The sequence below is a fragment of the Tauraco erythrolophus genome, chromosome 11, assembly GCF_009769465.1.
Source record: "Tauraco erythrolophus isolate bTauEry1 chromosome 11, bTauEry1.pri, whole genome shotgun sequence".
Taxonomy (NCBI): domain Eukaryota; kingdom Metazoa; phylum Chordata; class Aves; order Musophagiformes; family Musophagidae; genus Tauraco; species Tauraco erythrolophus.
Window position 1 is genome coordinate 9,876,542 of NC_141475.1, and position 24,699 is coordinate 9,901,240.

The window sequence follows — 24,699 nt, forward strand, 5'->3', positions numbered from 1 at the left end:
CATTTTATAGCAAAAGACATCAGCAATTCACTACCATTAAGTTTTCTTAAATTCACAAATAACAAAATGTAAAACAGGCGTTTTAATCTGATAGAACTGTCACTTTTATTGCATTTCTGAGAGTATCAATCTATGATGTTAATTTCTTGAAATCTGTTTCCAATCTATGTAACATTTTTGGAATTAGAATTCAGAATTTCAGAAGGTGTTTTAACTATTATAACAAATGACGTAGTTCAAGATTCTTATGGAAGCAAGGAGGGTGCTCAGGAAGCTCACTACCCTGGATTTCAGGAGAGCAGACTTCAGCCTCTTCAGGGATCTCCTTGGCAGAGTACAATGGGATGAAGCCCTGGAGGGAAGAGGGGCCCAGGAAAGCTGGTTAATATTCAAGGATCACCTCCTCCAAGCTCAGGAGCAGTGCATCCCAACAAAGAGAAAGTCAGGTAGAAACACCAGGAGGCCTGCATGGATGAACAAGGTGCTTCTGGACCAACTCGGACACAAAAAGAAGGCCTACAGAGGGTGGAAGCAAGGACAGGTAGCCTGGGAAGAATACAGAGAAATTGTCTGAGCAACCAGAGATCAGGTTAGGAAAGCTAAAGGCCCTGATAGAGTTAAATCTGGCCAGGGACATCAAGGGCAACGAGAAAAACTTCTATAGATATGTCAATGATAAAGAGAGATCTAGGGAAAACGTAGGCCCTCTCCAGAACGAAACGGGAGACCTGGCTACCTGGGATATGGAGAAGGCTGAGATACTCAATGATTTCTTTGCCTCAGTCTTCACTGGCAAGAGCTCCAGCTGCACAGCCCAAGTCACAGAAGGTAAAGGCAGGGACTGGGAGAATGAAGAACCGCCTGGTGTAGGAGAAGATCAGGTTCGAGACCATCTAAAGAACCTGAAAGTGGACAAGTCCATGGGACCTGATGAGATACATCTGTGGATCCTGAGGGAGCTGGCAGATGAAGTTGCTAAGGCACTATCCATCATATTTCAGAAGTCGTGGCAATCTGGTGAAGTTCCCACTGACTGCAAAAGGAGAAACATAGCCCCCCATCTTTAAAAAGGGAAAAAAAGAAGATCCAGGGAACTACAGGCCAGTCAGTCTCACCTCTGTGCCTGGCAAGATCATGGAGCAGATCCTCCTGGCGACTGTGCTAAGGCACATAGAAAATAAGGAGGTGATTGGTGACAGCTAACGTGGCTTCACTAAGGGCAAATCCTGCCTGACTAATTTGGTGGTCTTCTATGATGAGGTTACAGCATTGATGGATAGGGGAAGAGCAACTGACATTGTCTACCTGGACTTGTCCAAAGCATTTGATACTGTCCCACACGACATCCTTGTCTCTAAAGTGGAGACACATGGATTTGATGGACGAACCACTAGGTGGATAAGGAATTGGCTGGATGATCGCACTCAAAGAGTTGTGGTCAACGGTTCAATGTCCAAGTGGAGACTGGGGCCGGTGCTATTTAACGTCTTTGTTGGTGACATGGACAGTGGGATCAAGTGCACCCTTAGCAAGTTTGCGGATGACACCAAGTTGTGTGGTGTTGTGGATGTGCTGGAGGGAAGGGATGCCATCCAGAGGAACCTTGACAGGCTGGAGAGATGGGCCTGTGAGAACCTAATAAAGTTCAACAAGGCCAAGTGCAAGGTCCTGCATGTGGGTTGGGGCAATCCCAAGCACAAATCCAGGCTGGGCAGAGAACGGATTGAGAGCAGCCCTGAGAAAAAGGACTTGGGAGTGCTGGTGGATGAGAAGCTCAACATGAGGCGGCAATGTGCGCTGGCAGTCCAGAAAGCCAACTGTATCCTGGGCTGCATCCAAAGAAGTGTGGCCAGCAGGTTGAGAGAAGTGATTCTGCCCCTCTGCTCTGCTCTCATGAGACCCCACCTGGAATACTGTGTTCAGCTCTGGAGTCCCCAGTGCAAGAAGGACATGGAGCTGCTGGAGCAAGTCCAGAGGAGGGCCATGAAGATGATGCAAGGGCTGGAGCCCTTCTCCTATGAAGACAGGCTGAGAGAGTTGGGGTTGTTCAGCCTGGAGAAGAGAAGGCTCCAGGGTGATCTTATTGCAGCCTTCCAGTACTTAAAGGGGGCCTACAGGAGAACTGGAGAGGGACTTTTGACAAGGGCGTGTAGTGACAGGACAAGGGGCAATGGCTTTAAATTGAAAGAGGGTAGACTTAGATTAGATGCAAGGAAGAAATTCTTCACTGTGAGGGTTGTGAGACACTGGAACAGGTTGCCCAGAGAAGCTGTAGAAGCCCCATCCCTGGAATTGTTCAAGGCCAGGTTGGATGAGGCTTTGGGCAACCTGGTGCAGTGGTGGATGTCCCTGCCCATGGCAGGGAGGTTGGAACAAGATGATCTTTGAGGTCCCTTCCAACCCTAACCATTCTGTGATTCTATAACAAATTTTTATTCTTGACTCTGTAGAGCTGCTAAACGTAGTATCTTAAGATTTCATTATGTTCAGTGGTTGCTTTCTTCTATCCTTATCTTGGTGTTTTCAGAATCTTTTAACCACTGAAGGCGCATGAATGTTGGATTGAGTTTTTTTTTAGGAGTAGGGTGGGGTTAATCCATCTGCTGTTGATGTTCAGGGGAATGGCAGGTTTACTCCCAACATTGTGGCCTCTTAATTTCTTTAAAAGATGATTTTCCCTTTTTGATGTACCAATTTTATGTGCTATTAAAACTGTTTCAGACAGCACCAACAGAAAAAAATTCTATAATTCCTTAGCTTCTTGAGATTTGTTAATCTATGTGCTATGTAAAAAGGTATCTAATCCTTCTTTCTTCAGGCTTTTAAATACTGCGTTCTATATACTGTAATAAAAGAACATTATCTTTGTCAAATTAGCCATTCATAAATTACGGAATGCTACAATGAGTTGTTTATGGTCAAGCATATTAAGTACATGAGCTGCTGCTTATGGGTTTTTTCCCTCTGTGCTGTTCGTTGTGCAGGATGGACAGGATTCAGTGAGTGGGAAACTATTAAACGTGTTTCTGCTCTTCTCATTCAGCTTGTATGTTGTGCTGCATGTATTGCACATCATGCAGTTTTTCCTCTGAATAAACACAATTGGTTTTGTATTTTCTTGCTCTCAGTGCAAGTATTTTAAAAACACTTTAATCCTATTAAAGCTATTGAACTTCTTTTAAATACAGAAATTGGACCTTATGTTGGCTCATCAGTGCCTTGCTGCAGGTGTTGCAAATGAGGCAGTGTGTTGTTCTCCTGCCAGGGAGCACACAGGAAAGTACCTTTGCAAACGGGGATTGACCCTGTGGCAGCATGGAACCAGTGCAGTGTACCTGCCGAAGGAATTGAACCTCAGTGGCGTTTTAGAGAAAACGAAGCTCTGCCTGTTTTTCTCTCCTCTGTAGGAATATGGGAAACAATAGAAAAAGTGTTGCTGAGGTAGACGAGGACAATTGCTCAAAGTATCGCTCAGCTAATACAAAGAAGTTCCTAGTTTTTTTTCTAGGCACTCAAGCTTGACCATATTTTTTTTTTTTTAACTGAAAGCAAAATGTGATAGCAATAGTGATGTAGGGTTATACAGGAATGACTGCTGAAATATCAGATCTCCCAGTCTGATAGACTTTCGACACATTGTATGTTTCTCTTTTTTAACACAAATTATAGGCAACAAACAGCAGGCCAGGCCCGTGCCCTCAGATATCGCGGTGATCATGTACACAAGTGGGTCCACAGGGATTCCCAAAGGAGTTATGATCTCCCATTGCAACATAATTGCTGGGATAACTGGAATGGCTGAGAGGATTCCAAATCTGGGGTAGGTACAAACAGTTACTTACCCGCAAATAAAGAAGTCATGTAGTTGCATATGATTTTTAGGTTAATTACCATGTAAAATATTAATTGATTGATATTGCTTTGTCTGTGACACATCATAGTATGCACTGATGTCTGAGCAGCTTCCAGTACTGCATTAAATGACATGACTACTTCATGTGCTGTTTTCTCTCTCATCTTCTGTACGTGGGCAAGGCTGAGACACAAAAGCCTGTGAGGCTGCCTTGCACTGGAGTGGTTGAAAGCTTCCCTAAGCAGTACTTCCTTTGGTTCGTGTTGAATTCTGTGGTTTCTTTCTGTTTGGTGCAGTTTTTAATCTTGCCCACAGAGTTGCCTTTGTAACTGTAACACACAGTTAATTGTCTTGGGATGAGTTAAGTTAACATCACTCTTTGTTCATGCCTTAAACCCTACACTATGTAGTAGTGCACAACTTCTGGAACAAAACTCATATTATTTGAAATATGTTCTCAATCTTAAATGCGTTTTTCCACTTTCTGTAGTTCTGCAGTAAGCTCTGTGCAAATTTAGCTTAATGACTCATCTAAGGACCCTAATGGTACAACATAAACCTATCTTTTAAAAATTCCTTGCAGGGAAAAAGACACCTATATTGGCTATTTGCCTCTTGCCCATGTTCTGGAGCTGAGTGCTGAACTTGTGTGTCTATCTCATGGATGCCGCATCGGTTACTCTTCACCTCAGACATTAGCTGACCAGGTATGATGTTGATGTAAGCCCTTCCTTTTTTTTTTTTTTTTTACCATATTACTGACATCAGAGCTTTGTAATAGTTCTTTAAAAATATTACAGCAAATCTTCTTTTCTGTGATTCATGAAACAGGATATTGGTGGTTATGACTGGTACTCTGCACCAGTTTTAATTGTTAAAATATAATTCAAATGAAAACGTTTGAAAGATATGCTATTTCATTTTGTTTCTTATGTTAAAAATCTTGAATGTGTCTGCTAGTAAACTTGTTCTTCACTTTAGTCCTCTAAAATAAAGAAAGGAAGCAAAGGTGATGTTACTACACTTAAGCCAACCCTAATGGCAGCTGTCCCGGTAAGTAACTGAAGGATAAATAATTTTTTAAATTATTTTTAAAGTATAATTCATAATTCATTTTTTTACAACAAAATTAATGCAACGGTCATTTAAATAAAAAAGGTAGAACCTTTGATGTTAAACTAGCTTAAAATAATATTTTTAATGTTTATTTATATGTTGGGAATAAACATTCATGAGTGTCAACATTTTTCACAGTTTAAATAGCTGTGGGGATTAGATTGCTATTTTAATTAATCATCTGTTGTTCATCTTAGTAAATGAATGGAATAAAGATAGTTGGCTGCAAGCAGCTTGGAGTTAACTAGTGCTCCTGTTCAGATGTTTGCTTTCCTTGTTTCTGTGAACTTCTTGCTATCCCTTAGCAGTGGAAGAGGAAACAACCTGGGAGTGGGCTGTCATCTGAAATGTACCAGAATTTTTAGATGGTTTTCTTTTTGTTGTACTGAATTTAGGATTTCTGTTACTTTAACTTAATCTTTTTATGTAACTAGGAAATTATGGATCGGATCTACAAAAATGTCATGAATAAAGTGAATGAAATGACTAGTTTCCAGCGGAATCTATTTATATTGGCCTACAACTACAAAATGGAACAGATTTCCAAAGGTTACACTACCCCGCTCTGCGATAGGTAATTGTAATTTTATTTTTAATGGCACCGAAAAATGCTTATCGATATCTTACCACATCAGCAGTGTCTGATTTTTTTTTTTTTTTCCCTCCTTGTCTTGGTTTTAATATTGACACTTTGAACATGAACAAGTCTGTAATGAAGTGTAAATTGAAACAACAAATCAGTAGTTTGTGTGATGGTTTTAACTATTTACTGATATAATTGAAGTGAGTGTTGTTTAACTTGAAACCGGTTGGAGATTCATTGCATTATTTTAGTCAGGACTTTAATGGATTTATACAATTCCTGAGTAAGATGGGAAGCCAGTTCCTACAAATAACTGTAGACTTCATGTTTTCACAGAAGTGAATCATAGAATATCTCAAGTTGGAAGGAACCCATAAGGATCACTGAGTCCAACTCCTAACTTTAGCGAGACTAAAGAATAATGTATATCGCAAAATTTATACAGGTTATTTAAATTATTTTTGAAGAGAAAATCACAAAACTTTACTGTCTTACTATGGCCTCAAAACATTTAACCCATCTTCAAATTAGAATGTGGAAACAAGCTTAGAAGTCTGTATCTGTGTTTTCAAAAACTCAAATGTGCTCCTTCAAGGTCTTCCTTAAACGCTGTAGAAGTTATTTGAAGATGGTGGAAACTTTCAGTTCAGATACAAAATTTAAGTACTCTGTTGTTTTGTTTTTAAGCAACAAATATCTACTTTTATCTTTACATTTTAGCCTTATTTTCCGGAAAGTACGAATGCTGCTAGGTGGAAAAATTCGCATCCTGCTTTGTGGAGGAGCCCCACTCTCTGCAGCAACTCAGCGGTTTATGAACATCTGTTTCTGTTGCCCTGTGGGACAGGGGTATGGACTGACTGAATCAGCTGGAGCTGGAACAATCACGGAAGGTTGGTGTTGGGGCATCCCACTGAGTGCTGTGATCCGTGGTGAACGCTCTGTGTGTATCTTTGACAGTCATTCATTTGGTGTATGCCACCAAACATAATTGGGGAATCCTGGGAATTACTTGTAATCATAAATGTATAAAACAGTAGGAGTGCTTATTTTGACACATTATGCTAAAGCTGGTGACCTGCGCATAGAATGAACGTTCTCATTTGTGCTAGAGAAACCTGTAATAGTGTGGATGGGATCTTGGCAATATTGCACTTACCAGTTGAACTGAATAAATTATTTCTAATTTTGGTGAATATATTGAGATGTTAGGAAAATTAAAAATGGAATGCAAAAGCCTGCACCAGATTTTAATTTCATATTACAGAACTTCATGGTTTCAGTTGCCTTTTAGTCCTAAAATTTCACAAACAGAAGCAGTCAGAGCTAGCTATTTTTTGGTAATGGTGTGATCTACCTAGGAGTCATGTGAGGAATACCTAAGATTCACTACTAGATTATGCCAAATTCTAGAACATGTCTTAAATTCCTTGGTGATCAACAAACTACTGTAATGTGGTTTTTATTCCAAGAGATCTTTGGAAATGATGACTTGAGTAGCTTGAGGGGGGGAAAAAAGTGGAACTGTAGTACAAATGATGTAGTCACCAGTGATGCTTTTTTGGCAAGGTGCCCAGATGCAGAGGTGCTTGGGATTGAGACTTGAGATTCTATATTAAAATATAGAATCCCTGAATTGTTGTGGAATATCGCTACTTATTTCAGAGTCCAGCAAACACTACTTAAAGTTGTTGTGCTGCTTTTGAATTGTGATCCGTGTGGACAGCTTACTGTCAAAGCTGTGTTGATATGACTGGAGGTATCTGTAAATACAGCCATCTATTCTCTTTGCAGGATAAGAATTTTACCTACATGACCTTGATAGATCTATTGGTTTTCTTGGAAATTCTTTTCTATGAATTAAAGTTCAGAAATAGCTAGCAGTTAATTTTCACTAAATAAGATGCATGCCAACAAAGATTCTTCTAATCAGTTTTGGTATTTTTTGTTTTCTGAAAAATGCTCTTTTTTAAATTGTAGTTTGGGACTACACTACAGGGAGAGTGGGAGCACCTTTGGTCTGCTGTGAAATCAAGTTACTGAACTGGGAAGAAGGTGAGAATTTCTGTATGTGATTATAATATAGTGTGTTGTAAGACTTTTATATAGCTATTTTTCTATTGAGCTTTATTCAGTAGTAGTAATTAGAAGACTATTCCTTGGCTTTTTGAATTTTAAATGCTACTTTTACGTATAAAAGTTTGATCCTGGGGGAGAAAAAGGTAAAATAAATTTCTCTGTTGTTTTTAATCTTAGACGTATCTAGATAGAAGCTATCAATGTGAGTGGAGTTTTGACTGGGTTGTATTATGACTCTTTTTGACTATACTATTTATTTTATTCTAGTCACTATGTTTGTATATGCATATTGTGTAAATGTGTACAACATTGTGCCTCTTTCTGACTTAGATCAATATTCTTGCAGGACAGGGTGCAGTTCTTGTATGTTGTGACTTTGAGGTGCTAGATTTAGCAGACTTCAACTGAAGTGCATGCATGATATCTTTTATTGCTATTAGGAAATTATTTTAAAATAGTCTTCATAATATTGTTACTAATAAAATCATTAAAACATTGGCATATGGAATGGAACCTCAATGGATGCTATATAGAATATGTTTAATGAAGTTTGAAATATATTTAGGTGATGTCCTTGCACCGTAGGCTTTTATATATTGTAGAGTAGAAATACATAAGCTTATAAATTTATCTTTTTTTTTTTTATTTGAGTTGTATGAAACTGATAGAGCGTGTTAGTCCTGGCAGAAAAATTGCATAGAGGTAGCATTTGCCCTCTGCATGTTGTGTGAATTTCACTGTTTGTAAACACACACATTAAACAGCTGTTTATTTGCTGAAAAGAATTGGAATCATCTTGTCTCTTACTGAACTACTTAGACAAGTGGTAACTTTAGCGAAGAACTTTACTAAAGTGTTTAGTTCTATAATTAAATAGCAAAAATAAGGGGAATTCTTGCTTTGGAATATATTTTAAATTCTTGTTAACTTAATAAAAAATGTATTTTAGGTGGATATTACAACACTGATAAACCGTATCCTAGAGGTGAGATTCTTATTGGAGGGCAAAACGTGACTGCGGGCTACTACAAAAATGAAGTACGAACCAAAAAAGATTTCACTGTTGATGAGAATGGGCAGAGGTGGCTCCATACTGGAGACATTGGAGAGTTTCATCAAGATGGATGTCTAAAAATTATTGGTGAGTTAATAAATTCAGGTGAACGTATATATATACATTTTTCAGGGCTGCTAAATACTGTAGTTAACAAAAAAAAAATCTGCATATCTTACACGGTAGAGCTTTAGGCTGCATGCCATCTCAGGGAAATTCGGAGATGTTAATGTAAACTTGATTGTATGTTTTAAAAGCTGATTTTTATAACAATTGCTTCCTTTTAAAACAGTCTTTACATTGCCTCTACTCTGTTAGTGAGATTGGGTAGTAATTAGAGTGCTAAACAAAGGCTAATTGAGATAGATAAGCTTAGATTTTATAATTTTGCAAGTGTAGAATTTGATTCAGTGAAAGGGCTCTTTTGGTAATATGTGCTCAGGAATTAAATAAGCCTTCTTCTAATCTTGCCATTCTTTATAATAAGAATATCCCTTTATCTTAAAGGGACCACTAAGGTAAAGGGGTTATGTGTAAGCCTGTGATAGGCTCATAATTTTGACACCTGTAGGCACGAAAGTAGGTGCCCTGTAAACTACCAGGTGTCTCTCTTGAAGTCCATGGGTGATTCAGGGTGCTCTTTAATCCTGAAAACTAAACTTCTTTGGTTTATTATATGAGAAAAATCTTAGGTCCCATTGCAGCCACCTTGCACTAGCCAAACAGGTCAGACAGCTCTAAAACTACCTTGCCTGGTCGCACAAAGCAGCATGAAAGTATAAAGCAAAGGAGTGGTACTCCTGGCTGCCATCACAGCTAGGTGGGGAAGGACCTGTAGTCACTTTTGCTTGCTTTGGACTACATACAATAAGCTCAAATAACTTGAGCTTCATTTTCAGTTCCTATTGTGTTTCAAATAACAGGTGGACTGTTACTCTTTAAATATGGATTTAGCCTGGAAATAAATAACCAAATATCACCAAATGGTGCATCTCCTGCCTTAAGTGTCTGGACCAGGTGGCACAAAATCTGTACTTCTAGCCAAACACTGGCTTTTACATAATCATAGTTGTCTTCCATCCACGTGCTAGTGCAGTCGTATAGGAGATACTGTTCTAAAGGCAGAAAATGCATAGAATTGGAATGTGTCTTTAAGTGAGGGAGAGATTGATAAAATGCAAAAATCTAGAAGCCTTTTATTAAATGTTTACAGTACACTCACCAAACACGAGTCAGCTCACCTTTTAGCGTTTACATGTATGTTTCAGAAAAGTACAAAAATAATGTCTGAAGTTTTGTGTTCTGTAATTAATGTTTAATTCCTTTTTTCCTCAATAGATCGTAAAAAAGATCTTGTAAAACTCCAGGCAGGAGAATATGTTTCTCTCGGCAAAGTAGAAGCAGCTCTAAAGAATCTTCCACTGGTAGATAATATTTGTGTGTATGCAAGCAGGTAAGAGGCAGCTGGTATTTTGTTACTGCTGTATTCTTTGTCTGTTCTACTGAAGCCATAAGCAAAATGAATTTGGCATATAAGGGCTCAAACATGTTTTAAGTCTCTATTTCTAGAATTTCCTACCTGTGCATAATACAGCTTTGCACATACAAATATACTTCAGGTGGTCTTTGTTTCCCCTTGTCATTTTGATGTTTGGAAAGTCGTTGCGGAGCTTCTGAACGATCAGAAATACTCTGATTTCTGGTATGACCAAAAAGCCCTACTTGATAACTTTGAAGGAGGCCAGGACAAGCACACCAGAGAATTGCTCAGTAGTAATAAATAGAAAATTAACTTTTGGTTTGTTCACCTGGTTCTCTGTGATAATTTTTTTGTGTTAACTAATGGTAGTCATCCTGTAACTTCAGTTTTGACAGTTTTGGATAAATAGGCTAACATGCATTGGGCATGCCACTGCTGAGAGAACTTCCACTGTATTAGGCTTTATTTTTGGTTTTGACCTGTTGGGTGTCTCATGTTTGCTGGCTTTGCCTGCCTGAGGTTACATGCCTGTTCTGAGCACCCTCTGTAGTCTGTGAGGAAAGAGGCTCCTACAGATGGTGATTGCTGCTGTTCTAGGATTGAAGTTCACTATTGAAATTGTACTCTCAAATTTGTGTTCATTTTACCAGGTCAACATAATGTTGGAGACTAAAATACACTTGTTAGACAGGCACTTGACTCTGATAGTCTGTATCTTGTGTATTACTTAAAAATAGGAAAACCAATAAGCAATTTTTAAAAGTAATTTACAAACAGAGTCCAAGTACATTACAGATTTGTTTTGCTGATGCTGTATTTCTTCTTAATACTTTCATGCGTGTAATTTGGTATAAGCAGCCACATAATGCAGATTCTCCGAATGATTGTCCATATGCACATTTCATTGTGGGTGTATACTCACCTCTGCAGTGTGAGCTCAGAGACTTTTTGTTAGCAGTGCCTATGACCGCTCTTGTATCCTGTCTCTCCTTATGCTTTGCTTGGGTGATCTTGTATGCCAGAGGAGTCCTTCAGTTGTAGCTGTTTTATCTCCCACATACAAAAGGGCAAGGAAGGCAGACTTTTACAAGTGAGTTAAATCTGTGGTTTGACCTTAGATCTTGGGGTGCAAAGCTCCCCTGAACATGGTAGCAGGGAATCAAAAGTGTTTGCACAATACCACTGCTTCAAAATCTATGTTCATTGACCAATTCAGACAAAATACTCAGTGAGATAAGGAATAAAATGTTTGGTGAAAGGAGTCATGATTAGTGTTCCTTCAGAGGAGACTCCTGCTGCCTTATCAGCACTGCACCCATCCAAGATGCATTCAGTAGATCTCAAGCATCATGACAGGAAAACGACTAGTTTAATTACCTGAGAAATTAGCAAACATGGCAAAAAACCCAAGAGAGTTCTCAGCAGGAACCTCAAGGAGAGCTGGTACGGCGTTGTCAACATGCGGTGCCACTGTAGATGTCTCTTACCATGGGTCTGAGGGCTGTACTTGGATAGAGTCTCAAGCACAGCAAGGGAATGAGGATGCCTAGTGTAGGAGACACGTTTTGGCAAAATCTCTTAACATGGAGGAGATAACTAAGGAGTTGCTGAGGACCAAATTGTGAAAATTTTCTTCCTTCCTGCTGTTATGACCTCCAAGACTGAAGAAGCTAGCAAATACGAAAGATCTGCAGAAGGAACGGTAGTGGAGAGGGAAGAGGCTGCTTCAGAGAGCAGATGTAGGTTTTTTTTAGGATACTTCTCAGGACAAACTGCTTTAGCATTTGAACTGCAACAAGTGAAGATTTAACTAGTGGTACAGGATGAAAGCTGCACGTTCCAGGAGCTGTGAGCTCCAAGGTACTCTTTCCAGGAAAAAGCATAGTTGGATGAACCCGTTTGTCCAGAGGAAGTATGCTCAAGAGGCTGAATGTCAGATGAACCAGAAGTTTGAGGGTTACCTAGCCAACAGATAACTTCTATATGCTGTTTATCCCTGGAGACACTGGTAATATTGCTGGACATGACCTTAAGCATGTCAAAAAACTACAGGAACCAGGGACGGAAGTGCCAGAGTCCTTTGCGTTCTGGATGCCTTCATAGAGAATACGTACGTTACAGAGTAGACCCTAGATGAAGCGACGAGAGTTCAGTACAGAGTATCGCATGAGTAGAGGGGGAGGAAAAATCAGAGAGGCAAAGGCAGAAGGTGAGATTCAAGCAGTAAGTGATACTGAGGCTAATCTGAAGTCTTTCTGTAAGTACATTCTTAATGAGAGAAAAAGAACAGTTTTGAATCAGCGAACAAAGCTTGACGACAGATGACGCCAGGAAAGCCTGTGTTTTTAATGGAGTTTCATGCAGTCTTCACAACTGCTGTCAGAAGCCCACCATGATTCATACCAGTAACAAAGGAGAAAATTGCAATGTACAGTAACCAAAAGGGTATTTAGAGTTAGTATTATAGAAGTATCTTGGAGACTTTAAAGAATAAGCTTAAGTAAACTCCGTAGCAGGGTTAAGGTTCTGTGTTTTGCATTGATGATCTGTCTGGTGAAAGAGAGAGTTGAAAAGATTTAATAAATCTGTAGATGGTTAAGGTGGGACAGGACTGAAGGTACAGTGGAGGACAGGATTAAAATTCAGAGCAAGCTGGACTAAATAGAGATTTGCTCGAAAACAGCAGTCAATTTAAAAAGGGGAAATGTAATTATACTTACACCTAAATAAACTGCAAAAATATCGGATGAGGAACTACTAGCTGGTAGCAGTTTTGTAGGAGCTGGCATGAGTCATGCTGTTATAAGAAGGTAAATAATATGACATAATCAAATGTATTGCCTACAAGATGGACAATGATCTTTTTGCTCTACCAGACATTGAAGGGTCTGAGTTCCACATTCAACACTTGAGAAAGAGTGAACCTCTTGAAAAGAGTCCAGGAGAAAAATGAGAATGTCTGGGCAGAGATCTGTGATGCATGACTTTGGGAATTTAAGCAATGCTCTTTCCTCCTAAGAAAGCTGAGAAAGGAAGAAGACTAGAAAGATGAGAAGGGGGGAAAAAAATAGTAACAGTCTGTGAAAGAATAAATGGCTTCTGTGGAAAGGAGAAGAACATCTGACGATTGACTGTATGAAATACAACTGATGTAAACTGCAGAGAGGAAGAGTCAGGAATCGCAATCAGGAACAGCTTGCTAGTGCTGTGAGTAGTGAAGCATTGGCATTTGTGTTTGCCTGATGTTTGAGTGGGTTAGACAAACATCTGTTAGATGTAGCTGAATTTGCTTCAAGGCAGATGGATTAATTAGGTGATCTTCTGAGATGACTTTCAGCTCTGATTCTGTGATCTGCTTTGTTAGAATGTGTAGAGTTGCTATGTGAGGTTCTGTTCACATTTTCCCTAAACTTTACACCAGCTGAAATATCTCAAATACCTGTTTTAGGGTGAATTGTGCTTCAGTGTCTCCCAAAGACTTTTGAGATCACAGCTTCATATGTTCTAGGCGTATTCAGAGCAGACAAAGATTGCCAACAGTAGAGTGAGCATATGGACAATCACTTGAAAGAGAAAGAGAAATCACTTCCCTTACAGAAGCGGGCATTCTTTGAGATGTGTTGTGCATATGCTCATTCCACAACCTGCTCTCCAACCCCTCTTCACTGCAGTCCTCTACTCCTCTACAGTAACTGGATTCTGCAGTTGAGAGGAAACTGAGGTAGGGAAGCCGCACACCAGTCTTCATACCGGGATGCAAAACATGAGGAGAGGCAGGGCGCATTGACATCGTATGGGTACTGCGTCTCCAAAGCTTTGAGCATGAGGCACAGTGGAATATGCATATAGACAGCACACCTTGAAGCAGTCCAGTTGCTGTAAGGTAAGTAGCTTCTCTTTCTACTTATTTTTAAGCAGGCAAAGGTAACTTGTGTACTATTTCAGAAAGATTATCAGGTGAACAAAAGCCAACTGTTAAGAGCAATATCTCTGTATGAAGTGCAGACCTCTCTACTTGAAATGTTATTTTTGAAAACTTGTTAACTTTACAAAATTCATACTAAAGTACATTATACTTCTCAGTTTCCATTCTTATGTCATTGGATTTGTTGTGCCAAATCAAAAGGAGCTTGCAGAGCTAGCTCGAAAGAAAGGATTTAAAGGAACATGGGAAGAGATCTGTAACAGTCCCGAGATGGAAAAAGAGGTACTGAAGGTGCTAGCCGAGGCTGCCATGGCAGGTGAGTAGCTGGGTAGGTAGTATTAACCTTGTGGACCATAATGTCTGTGAAACAGATAAGCGTAGGCCCATAGGAAAATATTTCCTTGAGCCTGTATATTTCATAGAACATATATGAAGTGAAATTTTCATACAAAAAAAAAACTCAAGAAAATGTGAGTTGAGTCAGTCCTTTTGGTTCATGTAACTGACCATCCGTAGATCCCTGATATGCATGTTGGGCATTATACAGTCTCACATACTACATAGCTATGCATAGTTTGAAATAAGTGCATGGTGACAGGGGCTCCCGTAGCTTCTGGTGACTTGGATCTGAGGGATTTCCTAAACTTAAAGCAGTGTCTTTGTGGTTCATAATTTTCAATAGACTTTTCTTCCATTAACTCTTCTAATCACATTGTAAGTTATATAAATGTTCTGTATCAGTATCCATGCTGTCTTGTGGCAGAGTTGCACAGCTCAGCTGTGTTCATGTGAAGGAATGTCTTTCGTTTGTTTAAACCCTGCCATCTGCCAGTTCAGTTTGGTTCTGCCAAGCTCTTGTATGGGAAGAGGCAGTGAACAGTCACAAAAGCAGTCGTGATTCTCTTCAGTGTCCATTATACTTCCCCCTCAGCTGCATCTTTTTCATGCTAATTGGTAGTAGTCTATTTAGCTATTCCAGTGCAGAATTAAACAGTTGCACAGTGATATTTCATTTGTTCTTTCATAATAATTTCAGCCTTGGTTTTGCTTTAGACCATTACTAAGCCCTGAGTTTTTTTAATATAGCTGTCAGTTACGACGACGGACCATTTAATGGTCATTGTGGATGTTAAATTTGTTTTTCATAGGCATTCTCTTTTACATTTTTCTGCTGTAATCGCTTGGTATCATGATGTCCTCTTTGTAATTTGCCCTTATCTTTACTACCTTATAACTTTATACTTCCAGCAAACCTTATGTTGTTAATGTTCCTCTTTTCTCCATGCTACTTGTAAATATATTAAATTCTGTAATTGGTATGTAAGAGCATACTCTTATGATGAGTGCAGTCTCAGTACTGCAGCAGACTTTTTTCCTTGTCCCTTGTCTCCAGTCCGTTTTCCTTCACTTCATGGAGCATGTGGGCAGTCATTCTAAGAAGCTGCTGCAGTGGAGATCGTGTACAAAGTCATTCCCCCCTCCCCGCATTAACTATTCTAAAGCAAATTAAATATGTTGTTAAAATTGCTATTTGATATTGATTTGAAATCAATATTTGATATAATCATGAGACATTTTTATACCTTTTGATGTTATTTTTTATTTGGGGTTTTTTTCCCCTTTGGTATCATAGGCCTTACTTTTAAAGTAATATTATGATTTTTAGTGCTAAATTAAAAAAAAAACAAACAAACACCAAAACTCCAGTGATTTAATGTTAAGGAGAGTAAAAGGTACAGGAAAATCTGTAAATGTCAAGTTGCCCAGGATAATTATACATTTGTGGATTATTACTTTTTAAATTCAACCTGAAGAGATATGTATATTAATATTGCCCATCTGTTGATTACGTTTCTTAGAGTTATTTGTTTTTCTTCTCTTATGTCTGAAACTACAGCAAAAGCTCTTGCAAATGAAATAGTGTTTTGTGCTAAAGATATAGCGTGCAGAGCACTGTTCTGGTTCAATAAGGGAAACAGCTACTGTGTAAACTTACTCTCCTTGAACAGTTCGGCGCTATCAGGAGAAAAAAAACACTATGCTGTAAAAACATGGGATTCTTTTACTTTTATTTTTATCTTCAGAACATGAGCGTCATAACACTGGTACAACAGTGTATATTTTGAGGATGTCATCTCCATGCACTGAGGCTTTTCTGAAATTAGGGAGCAGCACAAATACCCAAAAATCTGGGATTTGTTTCAATATTTCTGTGGGAGCTGGAGAATAATTGCTGGTGGATTCTGTCACTCTACTTGATACCACACTGGGGTTTTCAGAGCTAACCATGGGGGGGGTTGAGGAGCTCTTCATGCATGTCATGTGTTTTTCTGTGTGAGGATACGGTTCCTCCTTTTGTGGTTAATTGTAGAAAAATGATTGCATTTAAATTTTGTATTTAAAATGTTTCTTTTTACAGCTAATCTGGAGAAGTTTGAAATACCAGTAAAAATTCGTTTGAGCCCTGATCCTTGGACCCCTGAGACTGGTCTAGTGACAGATGCGTTCAAACTAAAACGCAAAGAGCTCACGGCATACTATCAAATGGACATTGATCGAATGTATGGAAAAAATGTAAAATAATTCTTTTTCTGCACCACTTTGCTACAGTGAGCTTGGATCAAATAGGAAATACTTGAATTGCCTGTCTCAGCACTTGAGATCAACACACAAACTCACCATTCCTCATCTGCAGCTTAAACTGTTATTTCTGATAACATCACCATGATGACTGGCAAGTTTAGTAAAATGTTACGGCAGCAAACTCGTGTCTGTCTCCTTTTTTCCATTTTTTTCTGCTACCTTGTCAGTCTGTGGATTTTCCTGAGTCTTTTTGGGAAACCATGATTCTGAAGCCTCAAGTTTTTAAACATTTATAAATCCTGTATAATGTTTTATTTGTATCTTTAAAATTTGGATGTATATAAAGAGAACTTGGCTATATAAGAAATGGTTATACTGGGGGCCTTTTTTACCTAATTATTTAAAGATAAGAAGGTACTGATATTGTGACATGTACATTGAAAATGCTTGTAATGAGATCTTTGTTGAACAGAGGACCAGGTTATTTGCTGCTGTGCTATTTTTCTGTGTAAACATGAGGGAGAAAATGTTTGACATTCCAGCTTGTGTAATACACCTTCAATATGTGCCTAATGGTTACTTTTATTTTTGTCTGAAAAGATGGTCATGGCACAGCTCTGCATAAAGGCAAGTACTCTTGCAGGTGTTAGTTGACGTTCGTTTAATGCAAAAGATACTATTAACACAGCAGAAGTTAAACCTATGAATCATCTCTCAAGTACTGAAATTTCTTATTGAAATAGCTTATGACCATTTCATCCAGTAGTTGAATTGTGTAGAGCTAATAAGAACTCTCAGCATTAATTTCACTCAACACTAAGTTTGACAGTGTCCTTTTAACAGAGGGACCGTAACAACTTTTGTCTTTCTTCGTTAGGTTTGGACATCACACTGGGTTTGCTCTTTCGTTGTTTCTAAAAGTGTGACAAGACCCCTGCACTGCCCTAGCTGCAACCCAAATCTTACCTGGGGGATTTTTAAAGTCATAATGACAGTTATGTTCTCAGCTCACACAGTGCCTAGCTGCCCTTTGTGCCATTAAAAATCTCCCTTTAATTTTGTGTTCATTTTTTCGCTTTAAAAACTGGTATTTGAAGTATTTGTCAGTCAGACTTTATGTTACTTGGTTTGTTCAGTTCTTACTTTGGGAAGGAGTCTCAATTTCTATTTAACTATAGATATGTGAATATTGTTTGAAGAGTTATGGGGGATCTTACCTTCAGGGAGAGTGTTTGGATTTGTTTCAGATGTGAATTTGATTTTCAGAATACTTCTAGAAAGAGTATTTTAATCGGGGTTACATGGTAATGTGAAATGGCATACATCAGTTGACTTTGTGATGGAGCAAATATTAAAATGGCTTTAATTTGAAGATGATTCTCTCATGTGTATCGTTTACTTGTAGTACTAAAACTCAAGGTGTTGATGCTCTCTTAGTACCCTACAATGGTAGTGAACAGCAATTCTGAACAGCAGAAAGTTTTTTGTTTTTTTTTTACGGGAGGGAGTTCTTGCTGTTGGCATTTGTAACATGGGAGTTTTGGGAGATGTTTGATACGCAAATTCTCATTTTAAAAAATTCTGAAATATTATTTAAATTAACACTTTACATTGATTATAGAAAGCAGTCTCATAGGTGTCAAAAGTTATCAAGTAGGTTTCCTGTACTTCAGTTTTGATGAAATGATGAGAAGGTTTGTGCTATATTTTGTTACATTATCATCTTTCTCACTATTCATGGATTTCCCCCGCTGCTGTCCATGAAAAACTGTGACTGAATTTTGGTGTAACTAGTCAAATGGGAATATAAGCAACAAAGAGAAATCAGAAACACGTTTATGAGATTAATGCCTTCAGATACCTAGATCATATATAAAATCTTCTGGCAAATAGGTAGAGATACGACTAATGTTGGCAAATGACTAGAGAATCAGAGTGTGGAAATTGCCAGCTCTGTGGGTAAGTGTCACACTATGTTAGGCATTACTAATACTTAAATATGTGTCTGTGCTCCTTCAACAGACTCTTAAATAGTTCACACTTAACACAGGATGTGTGTTGTTCAAATATTTTCTTTTGTGATTTTTTTAGTGAAAATTAATAAATTGCTGAAGTACTACGTATATCACTTGGTGCATTGTGCAGCAGACTTAAGAAAATAAATCTGCCTTTGGTTAATTCAAAAGGAATCTGAAATTAATATTTTATTCTGCTAAGGATTTAAATCCGCTTTTGGATAAATTGCATAAATGAAACTTTTAAAGTGATTTGGAAATAGTAGTTTTCATTTTTCTTCTAATCCAGTCACAAAATTGGGTTGCAGTCTAACTGTGCATTTGATTTTACAGTTCAGTTTTTTTTTATATTTAAAATGGACATTGATATATATATATATAGTTTCTCCTTCATTAGACATCAGATTCATCATGGACATTTATTTCTTCTACAGAATGTGAAAATAAATCAGTTCATTAATTTTAGCCTCAGCGTTGAAGATAGACTTTTAAAATATTTGTATGGGCTTCAAATAGTTATGATGAGTATGGCTTTTCTTTCGATTTGTAACAAAAGACAGACTTTAATGCTGGTAGATTTTGAGTACTTCCACGTCCCATTGAGGCCACCTGTCCTCTGGGTGTCCACACTTCTTGTGAATTGACCATGGCTTCAGTGAGATGGCTCCCTCACTCTGGCAGCCTTAGTCCTGTAGATGGTTATGCCTGTCAGATACTTTTGGCTGCCACCATGTTCTCACCCTGTGCTCTTGCATTGCTGAGCAGAAAGACAACTTTAGGGGAGTTTGTTGAAATCCTGCGTAGATGCACTACATGCCAGCCAGGAATTTACCTGGTCTCTTTTTTTTTTTTTTAATGTCTTCCTATGCCTAGTGTAAAAAGAACAAAAGTATCTGCTGGAATGTATTGCACGTGTCCCAAAGGCTGCAGATAGCTGTAGAGTAAATTAGGAGAAGTGCATGGTTGGAAGTAGCGGTCTCTGTCACGTGGGGAATTTTGTAATGGAAAGAGCTGTAGCTTTTAAACAGTCTTTCTGAGTTCAAACCAAGAACAAGGGGTATATACCTCACCTGAGGGGCACTACAAAACGGGATTTTTAACAAAGCTTTTGTAAATTTGAGACTTCCCAAGACTCTGAATCATGGGGAATTGTAACTGCTTACTCTGTTGTGAAAACTTAGTTACTTCATTATAAAAACTGACTGACCAAGAAATTCCAAGGATGCTGTGAACCTCCTTTAAATTCCTACAATTATTTAAAAATACTTCAGGACTTTAAGCTAAATTCAATCTAGGTGTCATAAGTGTTCTTTGCAGAAAATAGTATTTCTGGAGTAGGTTAGGAAATCGAAAAAAAAATTACATGTAAGAAAAAGACCTTGCAATTTTGCTGCTGCTGCTACCACAGCTTACACACAAGCAGGACCATACCTCAATGGGAAGCTCTATCTTGGCAGTAAAATGTTTTGCTGAAATGAAAACGAAAAACAATATGCAACTGAAGCTAAGAACGTAATGCATACCTACGTCCTTCTGGTTTTATAGATAGGATGCGGAGGAGAGTGTCGAATTGAAACCATGCATTGAAAATGTCCTGTAAAGCTTGTAAGTTTATGCAGAAATTGCTATAGGACAAAAGGCTCCTTTGCAATAACCTTTATCCTGCTAAAATTCACAAGCTTTTATTCTGTACTGAAAATACATTTAGGTGATGCAATGCAGCATTTTTAATTTTTATTCATGTCATGTATTAACTACTTTGAACTTGGTATAAAATTGTGTACATTCGTTTCTTTACTGGTAAGAGGAGCAGTCTTCAACTTGCATACACCTTGGACCAGGCTGAAAAGTTAATTGAATGACCAGTTGTATATTATTGTAATTGGTTATTTAATGTAAACTCATTTTCAATGTGATCTTGGTTGTTACTATGAACTGCCTGAACATTGTATATCCTTATTGAGTTATATTGTATGAATTATTTATTTGTAATTGGATATCATGTTTCAAAAAATAAAATTAATTTCACAAATTAGGCCCCATATGTACATTTTTTTTAAGTGGCATTTCATTTTTATCTGTCTGATCCTAGATAATTTATGGTCATAAATTAGTGCATTTAAACCCCGTCAGTTGAGTGTGTGACTCACTTAAGCAGCAGGTTAGGAGAGTTCAAACTGTTGCATTGCCAGGGAAACCTCTTTGGTGGTGGGTATGTCCTTTGCTTTGCTTCTGCCTCACGGTGCTGGTAACCTGGTTGTGCTTTGCAGGTAGCGAATGTTCTGGTTGATTGCTCGTCTGTTTGTGATTTACAGATACTGCTGATGTATTTTTCTGTATGTTAATATTGTTGGTAGTGAGTTCATCTGTCTGGACTGGGTAATAGTCACTCTTCTGTGGAAGGCTTGCCAGTTTGGGAGTAGTAATGATACTGATATAGTGGGAGCTTAGCCAACTTGCATCTTTGAAACTATAATTTGAAATTTTGTCAGATATTCAAAATAAATGTGACAGTTTCAAGATGAAATCAGGAACACTAGTTATCTGATTAGTCTGGTTTTCCACTACTGCTTTGTTACCATCCTGCTTCATCTATTTTATTTGCATATGACCTGCCATCTACCCATTTAAGATCACTGGCTATGGTAACACCTGATGTAAAACTGTAAGCTTCTGACATTTTTTTACTACCCAGGTGTACTAGGACTTATATTTGGTGTTAAATTTTCCTTAAGTTTGTGGGCTGAAGGGTCAGATCCCAAAGAGATGTTAGATGCTTACAACTGGACTACTTAAGATCTCAAGCACTTAAATTTAACATTTTGATTACAAGCTCACAAACTGTTGCTGGTGACCATCTAACCTGGAGGCATCTCAACTTAAAAGATGCCTCTTTCCTTTCTTTGCTTTTATTTACAGATTCCCCAGATGCCTGGGGTCATAGTGCTGGCTCAATGTCAAGCCTTCCCTGCTGAATAGCTGATATTTATTTTTATCCCTTTAATCAGCCATGACAAGGCTCCAGCTTCCTCCTGATTTTCAGTTATATTCAAAGTAGTCGTTTCGCTTTTTTCCTTCAAAAATACTGAATACTGTTTTTTAAGACTGAACAATTTTTATTTCAAATTCTTTTTGGATATGACACACTTTGTTGTTTTTTTTCTTTTTTTTTCCCCCCTTAGACATCCACAGCTGTAAAATGTCTTCAGGGGGTTCTTTAATAAAATAGAAGCAAACAAGTTCTGAACTATTATATTAGGTAACTTATAGCAACTAATTTCAGAAAGGGTAAACATGTAACCATTTTAGGAGCCTTAGTTTTCAGAAGATATAATGCTAAGGAAGCCATTAGAAAGGGATACAGTCCAAAATAACAGATGCAATAAAATCACAAATACAAACATTGAGGCCCTGAGTTGCTAGTTTTTTTCTATACCAGAAAAATCTAGGGGAGACAGCAGGGAAAGGGAGTACCCTAACAGTTGAAAAAGTGAGTGATTTGTAGAGCAAACAAACAAAACCACCCCACTTTTAATACTTAGGAATAATATTTTTGAAAATATTTTCATATTTCTGTGTATATACAATTTCTATCTTGGCAATGAAAGTTAAACCAAGAGCAACACCTCTGCTATGCTCGCACAGCTGTACCTGCTCCTCTGTGCATCACACCGTCACGGTTCAGACGGCCGTGCTGGGGCTGAGCAGGGGCTGGGGCTGGGGCTGGGCGTCCTGGGCCCAGTGGATGAAAGGTGAATGGTGTGGAAATTGCCACTTGTTTCCCTTAGAAATCGTATGGACAAAGTGGATTTGTCTGTGCTTGGCGAACCTAAGGGAAGAGACGATAAACATGCCTTTGTGCTGAGGAGGCGGTGGGAGAAATGTTTCTTCTTCGGAGGGGAAAAGGGTTGAGTAGTTTTCAGCTGCCGCCTTCTTGCACATGAATAACCGAAGCTGAACTTCTGGGCCAGAACTGATGTTGGTGGGGGTGTGCTGCCCGTGCCTGTTGGAGTGGGATCCAGCTGCTGGGGCTGGAGGGACAGCAGGTGCAGGTGGCTCAAATTTCAGAGACCATTTGTACATGTTTTCCCTAGTGAAGCTACTAAGTGTAAGAACAGACACCTGTAACTTTCAGCAAGTAGTGTCCGTAAGATTTGAATCCCAAATTTCATTGTAACTTGGTTTAAACCAAGTATTTCAGCACTTAATTCCTGCTTTATTTGGAAACCACTGTTTAGCTTTAACTGCCTGTCTGCCTAACGTAAAGACCTTTCATGTGGTCGTAGACGGGCCTCCCCAAGCTGCTGCCTGGTCCCCCGTGTGAGATGGCTGGTAGAAATCAAACACCATTTCCCTGAGGGGGTCGGCGGGTTCTGTTTGCTGAACCTGCTACGCACGTACCTGAAAGAGCAGCACAGCTGTCTGTAAGGTCAAAAAGATGATTTATTGCAGCCTTCAGGATTACATGGCACTGCCAAGTGCAACAGCAGGAAAAAAGCCATGTGCCGTGTCTTCATCTCTAGCCTCTGAATATCCACGTATGTATTCTGATACGCCCTTTCCCATTTGATTACAAGTGTGTGTTTAGTTAATTTTTTTCTCTAAAGCTGTAATGCTTTCTATTAGTGGTAGATTTGGGTGGGGTTTTTTGTAATTATTTCCAGATAATTGAGAGACAACTTTATGAATGTAAATTGTTTTAATGGAAAAGCTCGTATGGCATTCCACTGGTACACAGTCACAGCAACTGTGTTTGGCAGCAGACCTGGTGGATAGTGTCCTTAATCCCTCTGAAATGGCAAGATCTTGATGTAGAAGCTTAGATTTCCATAGAGTTTCTGCTACTCCAGGCTCCTAGAGGGTGTGTGTGAGAAAGTAGCATCATTTTGAGATAGGAAAATACAAATAGCAAAAGAGAGTGTCTATTGTATCAAATTCTCATAAAATTCACTGTATCCCAACCTGGTAAAAAGTCCTGGATGTTCAACTAATTAATACAGACTTTGATTTAGAGATTTACCTTAATGATGCTGATCGGATGCAGTTCATTTTTTTTCAAATAAGATTTGCGTCAGTGATATTGCTGCAAACTCACTATTTTTGATACCTTTCCTAGTACCGTATGTATCTGTAGTTGTTTTTAAAGCATAAGTGTATAATTGACAAGATTTAAGAATGACTTGGAAAGCATAGTTTCCATTATTTAGTGTAGTTGGAAGGTAGATCATGGATGTTTAACAAGCTGTAAAGAAACTAGTTGCTAAAACTAGTTAAGAAATTTAAGTCTCATCAGTTCTTTGGCTGTCACCCATATTTACTGGGTATTACTGCCAGGCTTCTTGGAAATGAAACTGTTTTGCTTAATTTTGTTGCAATTCAGGACTTGGTCTGTTCCAGCTGAAGTAGCGTAACAGAACTATCAGGAAGACTGAGAATGCTGATGAGCAATCTGGCCTATTCAGCATCGCATCCTCTTTCCTCCCCCTTCTTGCCAAAGTTACATAAGAGCCATATAACAATGGGGGCGAAAGGGTAGATTGTCAAGAATAATTTCTGTATCAAAGTGGGCTGATAAATTTGTGATTTAGTGTGACTCCACTGGGATACCTGCCTATGCATATGCAGGCACGCTCGCTGGTGTGTCCAGGCGAGTATTGTGTAGGTGACCTGCAACAGGGCAGCGTTCAGGGCCAGAAGATTTTGGATTGTCCCTACCTGGTTCAGACTAGCACAGAGCTTCCAGAAGATGGTGGTTTCTGCCTGGCTGCTTTACATCTCACCAAAGGTGTTATGAGCAAAATGTGCTAATGCTTCTTTCAGAGACCTGTTTTTATTTGGAGTCTTGATAAACTTGATAAATATTTCTTTGAAACTATCTCTGATGTACTTATTCCTCCATGCATTTAGGAATGGATTATCTGATGTTTTCTGGGAATGGCAGGTGATGGGTCTTGTTGTAGGCAGTGTGTTGCTGATGGGGAGTGCTTCCTCAGGACTAGCTTCCTTCCTGT

At 38.6% G+C, this 24,699-nt stretch overlaps 1 protein-coding gene across 1 annotated transcript in view; it reads left to right on the forward strand.

Moving 5' to 3' along the window:
* ACSL3 (acyl-CoA synthetase long chain family member 3) overlaps window positions 1–16,673 on the forward strand; it is a 31,378-nt gene extending 14,705 nt beyond the window's left edge. The window contains exons 5-14 of the mRNA XM_009990740.2: window positions 3,670–3,820; window positions 4,437–4,560; window positions 4,835–4,906; window positions 5,404–5,543; window positions 6,273–6,445; window positions 7,533–7,607; window positions 8,581–8,772; window positions 10,024–10,138; window positions 14,249–14,406; window positions 16,510–16,673. Coding sequence (XP_009989042.1) covers window positions 3,670–3,820; window positions 4,437–4,560; window positions 4,835–4,906; window positions 5,404–5,543; window positions 6,273–6,445; window positions 7,533–7,607; window positions 8,581–8,772; window positions 10,024–10,138; window positions 14,249–14,406; window positions 16,510–16,673 — 1,364 coding nt within the window. The remainder of the gene's footprint in view (window positions 1–3,669; window positions 3,821–4,436; window positions 4,561–4,834; window positions 4,907–5,403; window positions 5,544–6,272; window positions 6,446–7,532; window positions 7,608–8,580; window positions 8,773–10,023; window positions 10,139–14,248; window positions 14,407–16,509) is intronic.
* The last annotated feature ends 8,026 nt before the right edge of the window (window positions 16,674–24,699 follow it).